This window comes from Bos indicus, chromosome 1 (genome assembly GCF_029378745.1).
Source record: "Bos indicus isolate NIAB-ARS_2022 breed Sahiwal x Tharparkar chromosome 1, NIAB-ARS_B.indTharparkar_mat_pri_1.0, whole genome shotgun sequence".
Classification (NCBI taxonomy): Eukaryota; Metazoa; Chordata; class Mammalia; order Artiodactyla; family Bovidae; genus Bos; species Bos indicus.
Window position 1 is genome coordinate 131203390 of NC_091760.1, and position 13869 is coordinate 131217258.

The 13869-nt window shown below is 46.5% G+C and overlaps 1 protein-coding gene across 7 annotated transcripts in view; it reads right to left on the reverse strand.

The window, feature by feature from the left end:
* Positions 1-1469: 1469 nt before the first annotated feature.
* Positions 1470-13869, reverse strand: part of ARMC8 (armadillo repeat containing 8) — a 109081-nt gene continuing 96681 nt past the window's right edge. For all 7 annotated transcript variants that reach the window (XM_070794282.1, XM_019961996.2, XM_019961999.2 and 4 more), the window contains 3 exons: positions 9548-9620; positions 8100-8193; positions 1470-4033 (listed from right to left, as the gene is read on the reverse strand). In XM_070794282.1, the coding sequence (XP_070650383.1) occupies positions 4000-4033; positions 8100-8193; positions 9548-9620 (201 nt within the window). In that variant the 3' untranslated portion in view covers positions 1470-3999. The remainder of the gene's footprint in view (positions 4034-8099; positions 8194-9547; positions 9621-13869) is intronic.

Here is a 13869-nt window from a genome sequence, read left to right on the forward strand (position 1 = left end):
AGTGGTCTCAAGATGGGGCGGCTCTGTCAGTCTGGGCTCACCTCTGAGCTGGCTCCAGAGCCCCACACTTGGTCTTCCACACCATGGGTGTTGTTTGGCTTTGAATGAATTGCTTGGGGGTACATCTAGTTCACAGCTATCTGGTCTTCCCAGAAGCTGGGATGCCAAGCTTCCATTCCTGGAGAGAGGTTAGGTGAGAAATGGAGTGACCAAGGCCTCTGAAAGCAGGGGAGAGAAGAGCAGGTGGAGGGACTGGCCTGTGTGTGTAGGTGTTTGTGATGACCTTTCAGCTTTCCCAGGATGTGGCTGGGATGGCAGGGCTGGGAAGGGGAAAGCAGGAGGACATAGGTGACATGGCTGGGGTAGGAGGTGTGGTGACACACCCCTTCCTTCTATTGCAAGGGTGCTTCTTTTCTCAGAGTCCAGAAGGTTCCTGGCAGAAGGAATGAGGGTGGGGTGAAGAGAGAGGAAGAGAAGCTCCTGAAAGGGATGGAAATGTCTGCTCACCAACAGAGGAGGGAACTCCTTGGTAGACACCCTGGGCCTGCGGGATGGGCACCGTTTTAGGCCTTACGGCTTCTCCCAGGTGTGAGCACCCGAGAGGGTGGAGGGCAGGCCTAGTCCCACTAAGTCAACAAGGTGGCCTGACTGTCTCAGGCCCTCCACTCAGCCAGGGGGTTGACCGTCCAGCAGAGCCAAGGCCAAGGCTGGGAGCTGAAGGGATAGAGGGAGGAAGGCACTTGGGGGGCCATAGCATGGCTCCCTCAGCTTGCCCTGAAGCCAGGTCAGGACCAAAACCCTCCTCAGGCTGGGAATGGACACATGCCTCCTGCCCAGCACCCAGGGAGGTCAGTGCCAGGGGCAGGTCCAGGGCAGCACTAGCCCCACCACAGGTGGCAAGGTCCTGGGACTTCTCTGTCAGCTCTCCAGCAGGATCAGTGGTCAGTCCCTGCTTTTCCAAGCCTCGCCTCCAAGCTCCTCCTGTGGCAGGGGAATCGCCTCCCCCACCAACCACCTCACCATCTTCCCCTCACGCTCTAGGGCAGGCATCCTTGGCTTTCCCTCAGATTTCTAGTGAGGCCAAGAGACAGGTGGCGTGTCCCTACGTTTCAGACATGGGGGAGGAGGGGAAGAAGGTGGCGCGCTGGAAATACAGGTCATCTGCTAAGCTCCGGGCTTGAGTCCAGCGGGTGCTGGCGGGGGAGTGGCACACAGAAAGAGAAGAGGAGAGGACGGAGGGGGAGCCCTGGGAGTGTGCACCTGTCAGTGGGAAAGGGGGCTGCAGACAGCTGCAGAGGCTCCTGGAAGCCACAGTTATCCTAGGGTACTAGCTCTGTCTCTGAAATGCAGTCACTTCCCAGCCTCTAAATCATCAAGAATCCCGGGTTTTGAAAGTCAGTCCACATCATCTTCTAATGTTTCCTACTGTTCTAGATATTTGGAAAACAGACTCCTTTTTAGAAGTTGCATGCTTTTTTCTTGGCTTTTATTAGCATGTGTTAAAAATCATTATCCAAACACTACCAGAAGAACATGTATTGTTCTGCATAAAGTGCTTAAGGAAAAAAAATGCAACTTATTAAATCGGACATTCTTTTCTAGTTCATAAATTTTGGGTTACAATCAGGGCACAAAAGGAGAAACAGAATGCAGTATTAGAGAGAGCGAGAAGCTTAGTTAAGAACTTGGGTGGAGACACAAGCCCACGTTCCATTCCCCCCACTTCCTTGCAGACAGAACACTGCATCTGCATAAAGCAGCAAACAGCTTTGTTTTAATAAATACATTTTCCTTCATTCAAATCAGAAAAGTTAATTATCATAAAGCACTTTTCCTCTGACCATCTGTTTATAGCCACAGGCAAGATTTATCCACAGAGTTTAAGTGTCAAAGTGTCATTTCATTGGGCTTTCAGCTTTCTAATGCTATCTGGGTTCAAGATTGTCTCAGCAATTCGTTACTGGTTTATTTATATTTACCTGGTACTTAAAAATACCAACTCTATAGTGTTTTGTGTTACAAATGCCAACCAAGGATATTTTCTCAGTACTAGAAATGTCAGTGAGTGGGCCTAAATAAGGCTTTTACCCCCAGAACACTCCATTTTCTTTAAACTGGCTTCTGCACATTAGCACTCTGATGGTTGCACAAAACCCAAGTCCCTGTTGGGACAGATTTTAAAATCATTAATGTTCTGAAAGAAAAAATACAACTTGGAAATCTCTGTGTTTGAATCTTGGGTGGTCATGTTGAGAACAGAAAAAAAAAAATGGCATTAAATACATTTTAAAAACATTCATTTGCAATCAAACATATTTAAATCTTCCAAGGAAGGAGCAGGTTGGTGATGGAGTGGCTGCACCACCGGCAGCTCCGTCAGGAATGGCAGGCAGGTTTGGGAGCCCATCGGGTGCACAAACTCAGGGCAAGCTTCTGAGCATAGACCCTGCTTCCTGGCCACGATGCCTCTGAACTTCTTATAGCCAAGGGAAAAGGAAGGTTGGTTGTACCTTCAAACAGTCAGGAGTAATCATGTTGAGTTCACCTTGAAGCTGACCCAGAAGTTGGAGCAGGTACCAAGCTAAGGGCTGCCAAAGGGCAAAGCAGTCCTGACTGGAAAAAGCTGTCATCTTCGGTCCTCCCAAGGGGACCCCCTTCCCTTCTCTCAAACTTCAGTGCTTTGGGCTTCATGCAAGAAAAGATCTTAGCCACATCATTTACTAAAATTTCCATCTCACTTTACGAAAGCACACTGAATAGCAGTCCTGAGTGACAAGTATATAGAATTTGCTGAGTACAGCCAAGAGAAAAACAGCTTTCTAAACTATTCTGTTCTCTGCTTCTTCCTACAGATGCATCTGTAGGACATTCTTTAGTTTCACAGTGATATATGCTGTTTCAGGAAGCACAAGGTGATTGGACTTCGTTTCCAGGAAGTGGTGACCTACTTTCGCTGGAGCACAAGTTTCCATGACTGGATCTAAATCCTGCCATCTATTGCTACACCAGTGACAGGGTTTAGGGCAGCTGGGAGGCTCCTGGTGCCCAGTTCCTGCCGAGCGGAGTCCACCAGTCGTGGCTGGGTTTCCACTATCAGTAGTTACATTTCCCTTTGATGTCTGTATTTGTCGCCTCACTCCACTCCAACCTGTCCATCTGACTTGGAAGCCTGAGAGCTTATTGAATTAGTCTGAAAAGAGGCTCTGTACCTGCTGATATTGACGGCAGTAAGATGCTAGCTTACTATTTTGCACAGCACCATATATCATGCCTGTTACTCAGGCCAACTATAGCCAACCTTTTCTTTTTTTTTTCTTTTTTTTGTTTTTTGTTTTTTTTTATAAAGAAAATCTATGTAAGTTGAGGTTCAGAAATGCATATATTTTTTTACTTACAAATATTCATCTGACCAAAGTTCAACATAACCTTTATGGAACACTTAACAATTGTTTTGTTTTTAAAATAACATTTCATTCAAACTGTATATAATTCAGTAAATTTTTTTTTTTTTTAATACAGCAAGCAATGCTTAAACCCTGGAAAATCTGTAGAAAAGAGATTTTCACACAAAATAAGAAAAGAAAACTCTGAGGTATCCCTCACACACACATATTCATTCATTCTGACCTTCATCCACACACATACACAAACACACACACATCCGTGTGTGTGCAGACATACATCCATTCTCACTCACAAAGTGGCTGCAGCATATGCAAAAAACTGTAGGTCCAAAGGAAAATAATTGATTGTTCTAATAAAGAGTCCAGGTAGCTCAGAAAGAAACAAAACAAAACACAATAGTCCTCTGAGGAAATTACTACCTCAAAAAAATGTTCTCAAGATGAATTTGAGATCTAAGCCTACCAAATTGCTTTTGCAAAACAGCTCCCTGCAGTCCAAGGTGACTTGTGCAAATAGAAGGAATCAAATGAGGCTAGTTCCTGTACTTCCTTTATCAAGGATGTGGGATGCCCGCAGGTGCCCGGGGTGTTCTCATCACGCCAGGTACTGCTGCAGCGCCGTCTTTGCCCTGGAATCACAGAGTTCCTGTTAGCCATCATCTCAGAAGTGTAATCAAGGCTCAAAGATGGCAGCTGGGAAAGTAAAAAAATAGGTTCCCCCAAGGGAACTGGGGTGAGCCCAGCGGAGTGCCTACTATATAAGGGACAAAGATCTGTGGTCAGCACACACTGCAAACTCATGCTGGCTACATCCCCTTCCTGTAGTCCTGCTCTTGTCCTTACAGCTGCTGCAACTCACGGACATTCTATAGTTCTCCTCTGTCAAACCTGACCTAGGCAGGGGTGAGTAGGTGCTGATTAGAAAGTGCATGGGAGGGGCCAAGAGCTCATGGGATGAGTCTGTTGCATGGCTCAAAACTGTGGGAGGTAGGTTATGATTTTATCCTGTCCTTCACATCATGCCTGATGACACTGACTGATGTGGGTTGTTATGGTGACTGGGGAAGGTAGCTAGTTGAAGAGGAAACTGTGTGTGCAATGTAGGCCATGCCTTAACCTGTCCCAAAGAAGTGCCTTCCTTTGACCTGGGACTGAGAAGGCCTCCTTTACTCTCCCATCATGCGCTTGGTGAAAGCTGCAACTGTGGAAGTCAAGTTTTAGCAATGGTCTCTTTCCCCTTCTAAGTTATGGGAAGAAAAGGCTAAAATTTTCTGTTACTATTAGCTATATACCAAAGCAGACAGGGCATGCAAAAAGCTGGACTCAAGCACAGTTTCTTTGGTGGTGTAATGGATACAATCTATAGTCTTAAAAGGAATCAGCTCAGGGATACTCCTGCAATTATTTAAGACTCTATAAAGATGATCGTTGCAAGCAGTCCAATCCATTAGAACAGAAAGCTCCATAAAAACCGTTCCAAGTTATGAGCGAGTTGGGTTCTATGAGGTCGTTTTCCTAGGAAACAGTTTCTGAATAATGCCATAGGCTACCTCTCATTGGCCATAACTTCACAAACCCGAGGCCCTCTGAGCCTGGGGTGGAGAGGTCTAGTTGGCAATAACTCCACATCTGTTAAGTGTCTGAAAGTCAAAAGGTCACACAGCCTTGAATACAGAAAGAAACTTAGAGATGTTGCTGTTAGGTCACAGACTGTGCCATGGTGGGAATGTCTACCTGAGGGTCTTGATCAAAATTCTGCATTACTCTTTAAAACTGCCAAGTCAGACTCCTTGCGGATCTTTCTAAGGGTTTGGCTATATTGGACCTCAGAGACTGTGCCCCCGTGATCTTTCTGCTACCTATTACTATCTCAGGAGTCTTTCCAATGGATGGCTTTAAGGCAAGGTCACCTTTCCTTAAATGGACTGAGGTAGAGTAGCTTGGACCTTGATTCTTTTCATGGGGTTTAAGAAATGCTGAAAACATATGTGCCATGCAGGTTTTGGGAAACAATACTGCTGCTGCTGCTACTGCTAAGTCACTTCAGTCTTGTCCGATTCTGTGTGACCCCAGAGATGGCAGCCCACCAGACTCCCCCGTCCCTGGGATTCTCCAGGCAAGAATACTGGAGTGGGTTGCCATTTCCTTCTCCAAGTAATGTTAGGCCAGAACTTAAACCTACCTCACTTCATGCTGGTGAGGTCTCTTCAGGTCGTTCCAGAGAGGGTTTTAAGCAGAACTATTTTAATTTCTGAACAAACACAAGAAAAAACCCTGGGAACAGCCTGGCTCTTGGCCAGAAGAGATGGGCTGACAGAGTCTGTTACTGCTGCTGTGGAGGCGGAGGTTCCTGCTCTCAAGGTGGAGCTCAAATCCCGCCTTCAGCATGCGCCGCCCTGACTTCAATGTGCCTTCGATGGCACACTCATCTGAGCAGCAGCTTGGGGATCTGTTTTCTTTAACCCACTGGATAGCAAGCTTCAGGAAGGCAGGAGCCCAGCTCTGTGTGCTCTATCTGGCCCAGCCATTTACTCGAGGAGCTGTTAAACAAGTTCCTTCCCTGGAGCAGATAAGCAATCTGACAGCCATGACACAGTGTGGTGTGTCCTCTGGGTGCTATGGGAGCACAGAGGGGTCCATAGCAAAGTCTGGGGGCCAGGGTGGAGAATGGATCTGACAAGACTTCCACAGAGGTGATAACCTGATTTGAAGGACGGATGGTCACTGTCCAAGCGTTCTCTGCCTTTGCTTTTAGGACACCTATTGCCCAGGTCTCTGCGTCTCCCAGTGGTTGTTCTTTCTGACCTTTTGCTGGACATTTTTCATTCTCTTCTAAATGCTGGGGTGGAGGTGGGGTATCCCAGTCCATAGTCCTTAGCCCTTCTGTCTTCTCTCCTCTTGTTTATTCTCCCTAGGTGACTCCAGGCAGCTCCATGGTTGATATACTATCCCAATTCATATCTTCAGCCCCTCTCCTCTGAGTCCCTTGGACGGCTAATAGCATCCAAAAGCTGGCACACCAAATGACAACTCTTGATTCTCCAAGACTTGATTATCCTTCTCTTCTCTTTTTCTTGGCATCTTGGCAAATGACCATCTTGGTAGACCTCTCTTCAGTTGCTCAGGCTAAAACTCTAGGCATTTTCCTTTCCTCTCTTTAATATCCTACATCGAATCCATGAGCAAATCTGTTGGCTCTGCCTTTATATTAAATCTTGAATCCAACCACTTCTCAATACTCCCACCACTACCTCCCTCCCTTCTCACCTAACACAACTGCAACAGCCTTGACTGGTCTCCCCGCTTCCATTCCTGCCCTACTGCGAACCATTCTCCACGGAGCCACCAGAACCAGCTTCTAAAAATTCACATCAGATACTATCTCTTCCATTCAAAACCCTCCAATGACCTCCTATTAAACTGCATAAAAGCCAAAGTTCATGCTACAGGCTACAAGGCTCTTACTGCCTCCCTGCGTCTACTTCTTCTCACTCTCCCGCCCATTTATTTTTCCGCATTCCACTGGTCTTCTTGCTGTTTCTTGAATGCTCGAGCTCACTCCTGCCTCAGGACCTTGAACCTCCTGTCCCCTCTGTCTGGAATACTATTCTTCTAAACATCTGCTAGGCAGACCCTCTCATTTCACCGAGGTCTTAGATCAAATAATGTCACATCTTCAGAGAAGCTTTTACTGACTAATCTATATGACAAGAAACTTTCTTACTTTCCATCCCTTCATCTTGGTTATACCTTCAGTACCTCTCACTATCTGTGATCACATTACATATTCACTTGCTTATCGTCTGTCTTCTGTACTAGAACGTTAGTTCCACGAGGGCAAGGACTTCATCAATTTTATTCACCCTTATATCTTTGATGCCTGAAGCAATGCTTGGAAGAGGTCAGTATTAAAAAAAAAAAAGTACTTGTTGAATGAATGGGAAGTCAGAGGAGAGAGGCCTGGGATGGCAAATCTGGTGGAACAGAATGTGTAAACACACGAAGGTGTGATCCTATAAGAGGGCAGGTGTGGCTGCAGCACAGAGGAGGCATGGGGGCAGGGGGGCATGAGGAAGGCAGGGCCAGACCACGGAGCACTCTGAGACCTGCCCAAGAGTCTGCAGGATGAAAGTGAGCTGGAACGTGGAGGCTGTATTATAAGTGTTCACAGCCAGAAAAAACATTCTTGGCTATCCAGAGGTTAGAGGGGTCTCAGACTGTACTCTCGCCTCCTCTAGTAAATGGTGAGCTCACTAAGGACAGGGACTCCCTCCTGGTCACAGCTGCAGCCCCAGCAGCCAGGCTGGGCTGGCACAAGGCAGGCACTTAGTGAGGTTCTGAGCTAATGAATGCTTTTATAATTGGCCCTCATTTCTGCTCTCCAAAAGGCCACATGCTTTTCTATTCTAAAGATCAAGAGACTGAAAGGGAATGGCCTCAGGATCCTTTCTAGATTCCCATGATGGTGGTCCAGGCTCACATTCATTCACAGTGAGATGAAAATCTGTAATAATCTGCCAATTATTGGTTTATCTCTGACTCAGATGTCACACAGTTGGCTCACAGATTACTAAAAAGGGAAGCCAAGAATCTAAAAGACTTTTGAGTTTGACCCTGTGGCTTACTAAGCAATTTAAACTCTTTTAACAAAGAATTCAACACCCCAAAGCAAGGACCTTTAACTTTGATACTCACTTGTCACAAAGATTTGAATCTGGTGACTGACTCAGTTTGTGTAGAATATCTACGATGCCCATGTCTCGTAATTTATCCTGGCGTTCTTGTGAGCCTGAGAGATGAAAGCTAGCAGGTTACTGGGAATATTACCCAGGCCATTGCTCTCTTTAATGTACAGCCAACAGTCTGGAGCCTTACCAGTGTTCTTGCCCCCTCCATCCCCCCCAAACCAGCTCCCCCAGTGTAACCCAATCTCCTTGTGCTGGGATTCTCTAACAGTGTTCTAACTGGTCTCTTGGCCTCTTGGACCCTGCTCCCTGGGTTCTGCTGCTGGATCAGTTTCTCCACAGACCACAGGGTCAAGGCCAGAGTCTTCAGCTGGGCACAAGGTCCTGCCATCAGGCCTCATTTTCATCATTTTTTTTCTGGACAGACTTAGCCAGGTTCTTCCTACTCCAAACCAGTCTCGTTTCCCACCCCCTCTATTCCCACCCACTCTCCTCTGATTTCCCAGCACTTCCTGCTGCCTCTCAGACCATGGCACCTCCAACTCCACATTGCTTTGTCCCATCTTCCAACTAGATTAGGACCTCCTTGAGGGCAGCTTGTTTCCCTGGCACCTAGGCCGGCAAGTGGTCTCTTGGCCCATGCATTGAACCCAGCTCCTCCTCTTTCTGCTTTGTTCTGGACCCACTGCAAAGTGTAATTCCTCCAGATTCTCTCCTCACTGAGGCGCCCACAGTGACTCACTCATGCACTGACCTCCTTGAGACTCAGTGAACCAGAATCTCCAGGGGTGGTGCGCAGAAATCTGCATTTTACATTTTACAAAGTCCCTCAGGTGGTGCTCATGCAGCCAATCCAACACTGAGGCCCACTGCACTCCTCACTACCTTGGCTGTTTACTGGAATCACATGGGGAATTTAAAAAACCACTTATGCCTGGAGCCCACCCCAGGGATTCTGACTTAACTGGCTGATGCGAATGCACAGTCAAGGTGGAGCGCTATAGAGGCCTGCTCACACTCACCGCCTCACCAGGCACGGTGCAGTTCTCCCTTCTCACCAGCCACCCTCTTCTCCCCCGAGCTTACCTGCCTGTGGTCCTTCCGTGTGCTCCCCCTGCACACAGTGAAAGGTCAGCCCTCCCGCCCACCCTCACCTCTCATCTTCTTCAAGTGCATCTCACCATCCTCCTCCTCAGCTCTCAAGGGCAAGGGCTGTCACTTCTCTAGGGTCTCCTCCAATCCCCACGCTCAGTACTCCGGAACAGTGCTGACTCCAAGGTGGGGACTCCATGTTAGCTAGGCCAGCAGATTCTCATTCATACCTAGGAGACTTTGTTGGGTGCTTGGGGCCCAATGAGTGGTGCCTCTACCCAGGATTTTGAGGCAGTTGATGCCATTCCTGTTTGACACCTTCTTCTCCATAATTTTTTTTTAGAACAAATCTCACCAATCTCTTACCTTCCTCTTCATTCCATACGAGGTTTGATATACAAAACATTGCGGCAAGCTGCAATTTGACATGTGAATGACCCTATTTGATGCAGAAACAGAAAAAAAAAAGGAGGTACTCTCATTTGAGGTAATTTTTTGTAACATACCACAGACAATTCCAATAGCCTAAAAGTCTGAAGCAGGGGCCTCAAATCCAAATGTCTCAAGGGGTACAAAGTTAGTGCTAATGGGTGAACAGGTTGGGCTAAAGACAACAGAGAGTGGTGGGAAATCTGGTACACTGGGGAGTGAAGGCTGCCAGGACTCCATACTCAAATTTTAGAGACCCTCGGGCTGGCCAAGCAAAACACCTCAAGGGCCACAGGTGCAGTCTGCAAAACTCAACCCATACACACAGGAACACTGGCTTAGGACAAGTCTATGCTTTTGACTATTCTCTGTCTACATAAGGAAGCGTTCAGGGCCAATAAACTGGATGGATGTGCACTTAATATTTATCCCTTTGGCTACTGATTATCTGATTCAAATTGCTTGCTTCTTTAGGAACAGCATAAAAAACTTGACTGAGTCTCTACTATTATTAAGGAGTCTCCTTATTCTTCTAAACGCAGTCTCATTTATTTCTCTTAATAATGTACTGAAAGTACAACCATTTTTGCTTGTTATTATTTATCCAGATAGAGTGCTTTTTCTTAAATGAAAGAGGACCCTAAACATCTTTACAGATGATGTTTTTGGCTGCACCATGTGGTATGTGGGATGTTAGTTCCCTGACCGGAGGTCAGATCTGCAACCTGCATTGAACACATGGAGTCCTAACCACTGGTAACCACTGGACCGCCAGGGAAATTCATACAGGTGATTTTTCAATTGGTCAATTAAAAAAATAAAGTTCTCAGTACACTTAAATAACTCATGCATATCTGGGAAATACCATGACATAATATATGCTCAACAGTTTCTTGAAGGCTGGGACAGACTCTTCTTGCCACGTAAAACTGTATCTGAACTAAGCAGAGATAAAGGATATGGTTTCCTTCATTAGAATTCTACGGCTGGTGATTCTTTTTCCCTCCTACCTGCCAAGGCTTTTACAGAGCTGTCCAGTTTGGGCTCCACTAAGACAAAACAGAATAAAATGCACCATCTACTCCCAGCATCAGGCCATGAATGAGTATTTGTTGAATAAACAAACTTATTTATATTGCAACACTAAGTATTTACATCCAGCATTCACTCAATGAATTTTTTTTTGAGAAAACAAATTGCTTGATAGAGAAAACTGAAGGGTGAAGTTTTCACTAATTTTAAGTGAAACGTACAGAAAAGATCTCTTTAAAGGAGGCAATACTTATGCAGAGGAAGAATAAAAAATAGGAAGGTGCCAGGTATACAAAGATCAAGAGGCACCAAGAAGAAGGAAAAGTTCCTGAAAGGGTTTGCGGTAAGAAGAAATTGTAAAGCTGTGCATATTGAGAAGGAAAAGCAGAGTAAAATGTGGAGAAGCAGGCATGGCTAACTGTGGGCCCCTGTAGGCCAGAGTAAGGATGGATTTCACTGAGTTGACAGGAAGCCCTGAAGGATTTAAGCAGTGGAGGGACAACATCTGATTTACATTTTTAGAAGATCATCCAGGCTGAAGGGATTGGAATGACAGTGCAGAGGTGTCTAGGAGGCTATCATGGTCCACAGGGCACGAGTAGCTGTGGCCTGAAGGGTGAGGGTTGTGGTGACAGAAAAAAGTCAACAGCATACAGATCGGTCTTGGGGAAGGCTAACAGGACCTACTGACAAACCGGATTAATGAGGTGAAGGAGCTGGAGAAATCAAAATTGACTCCTAGAGGTGAGCAACAGGGTAGATGGCAGTGCCACTGTACCGAGATAGAAACGGTCAGGAGAGGGAAATTCAGGTTTAGGGGAGATACTTAAGAACTGATTTTTAAGCATCAATGTCAAGAGGCTTCAGACAGCCACATGGAGATGCGGAGGAGGCAGGAGGATATGTGAGTCCTGAGCTCTGACGAGAGGTCTAGGCTGGAGGTATACCCTCCATGTGGCCCTTGGATCTTGCTCCCCTCATGAAGAAAGAACCGGCATTTGTAAAACTGTAGACACCATCGGAGTAGCTTCTTGTCAAGGCTTTTGAAGGCCATGTTGTGTTTTGCATTGCTTGGTATCAATGTAAATACTATAATGACTGTAATACTATAATGACAGTGTAAAAACTATAATGACTAATCTATCAGAACTGACTACTGAACTGGAGCCCAGAAACCAAACAAAGAACAGAGATGACAGTCAAAGCCATGGGAGTGGATAAGGTTCCCTAAACCAATGGTTCTCAACTCTGGTCAAACGTAAGAACCACCTGGGAGTTGGTTAAAAAAAACACTGATGCCCAGGCTACACCCCAGAACTATTAAATCAGAATCTCGTGAGAAAAGGGGCCAAACAACAGTCTTTGCAAGCTCCCTCCGCTATGCAACAGAGGCACTGAACCATCAATCTCAGGACCATACAAGGAAGAAAAGAGAAGAGGGTCCAGGGCTAAGAAGGGAGGCATAATGTCATGGAAGCCAGGGGAAAAAAATGTTTCCAGGAGGAGGAAACAGCCAGCTGAGTTGAAATCTGCTGTGAATGAGGTAAGATGAGGAAAGAAAACTAGCCCTTGGACTTGGCATCATGGAATCAATGGTGGCGTTAACCAGAACAATTTGAGTTGAGCAATGGGGGCAGAGGCCAGATGAAGTGGGCTTGGGAGTGAATTTAGAGGTGAGGAAGGAGGGAGCACATTCAGAAGATGCTCTGGAGAAGTCTGGCTCTGAACAGCAGCAGAGAGACAGGTGTCCTCGATGGGCGTGGGAAGTCCAGAGAAACCTTTAAAAGATTATGGCGATCCTACATGGATCTGGTATTGGAAAGGTAGTGGAGTTCCTGGTTGAAGTTGTACTTTTCTATTCATCAAACACCAAGCATATACTTAAAGGCTAGGCACTCTACAGGTGATAGATATACAATTATACACAGAACTGACACAATCATTGCCCTCGTGAAGCTTATGCTCAGTAGGTTCACTAACAAACAACTATAAGGGGTGATAATTGAGCTAAGTGCTCTGAAGAAGGGAATAGGATGCAGTAACAAAGAATAACCTGCGCAGACAAGAGTCCAGAAGGAAGTGTCAGCTGAGCTAAGATCCAACAGGCGAGAAGGAACCCCATGAAGGAATGGAGAGCAGAGTGCTCCAGGCAAAAGGGCGGGCATGTGTGATGGTCCTGAGGCAGGAAAGAACTTGCACGGCCTCTCTGAAGAACAAAAGGAGGCCACACTAGTGAACAAAGGTATGAGGGGAAAGAAAGGAGCTGGGGGCACAGATGAGCCAGGTCATGCAGGACTTCACAGGCAGCAAAAGGTGGGGGGAGGATGGATTTTATTCAAGGTGTAATAGGCAACCACTGAAGACTTTGGCTTCTATTTCCCTCATAAAAAAAAAGGTGAGGTCGCCCCTAGGAGTGATGAGGGAAAGAGAAGGTGAGGTCTAAACAATGAGAAGGTAAGAGCCTGTTCTTGTGGAGGATGGAGGTGCCAGCATGCTGGAGAAGCAGAGGGGACACTAAGCAGTGCTGAGTGCACACGTGGGTGTGCATTTAACAAGAAACCAGTCCGTCTGGTTTTGTGCCTTTCTCTATAGTTGTTAACTCCACCATGCAGACAAAGAGAAGACAGGTTCATCCACAGTTAGGGTTTCCCTAGGAGACACTGCGGAGAAGGCAACAGCACCCCATTCCAGTACTCTTGCCTGGAAAATCCCATGGACAGAGGAGCCTGGTAGGCTGCAGTCCACGGGGTCGCTAAGAGTCGGACACGACTGAGTGACTTCACTTTCACTTTCCACTTTCATGCATTGGAGAAGGAAATGGCAACCCACTCCAGTGTTCTTGCCTGGAGAATCCCAGGGACGGGGGAGCCTGATGGGCTACCGTCTATGGGGTCGCACAGAGTCAGACACGACTGAAGCGACTTAGCAGCAGCAGCAGCAGGAGACACTGACAGAATGAAGAGAGGAAGCATGTCTAACTTCCAGATTTTGGCAAGGGGCAGTTTCTGGTGATGACAAGATCCCAGTAAGGCTTTGGCAGTACATAGCTGAGGTGTCTACAGGTAGGTAGCAGATTATGATTGAAAACAAACTGGTCAAAGAATAAGAGCCAGAGGTACCAGAGACTAGAGGGTTCATCTGCACAGGATTGAAACTTTGAGAGGGAAGACAGGATTAGGGGCGCTGAGAGAAGGCCAAGGGCCCAAGTTCTTCACTGTGTAAGAAGG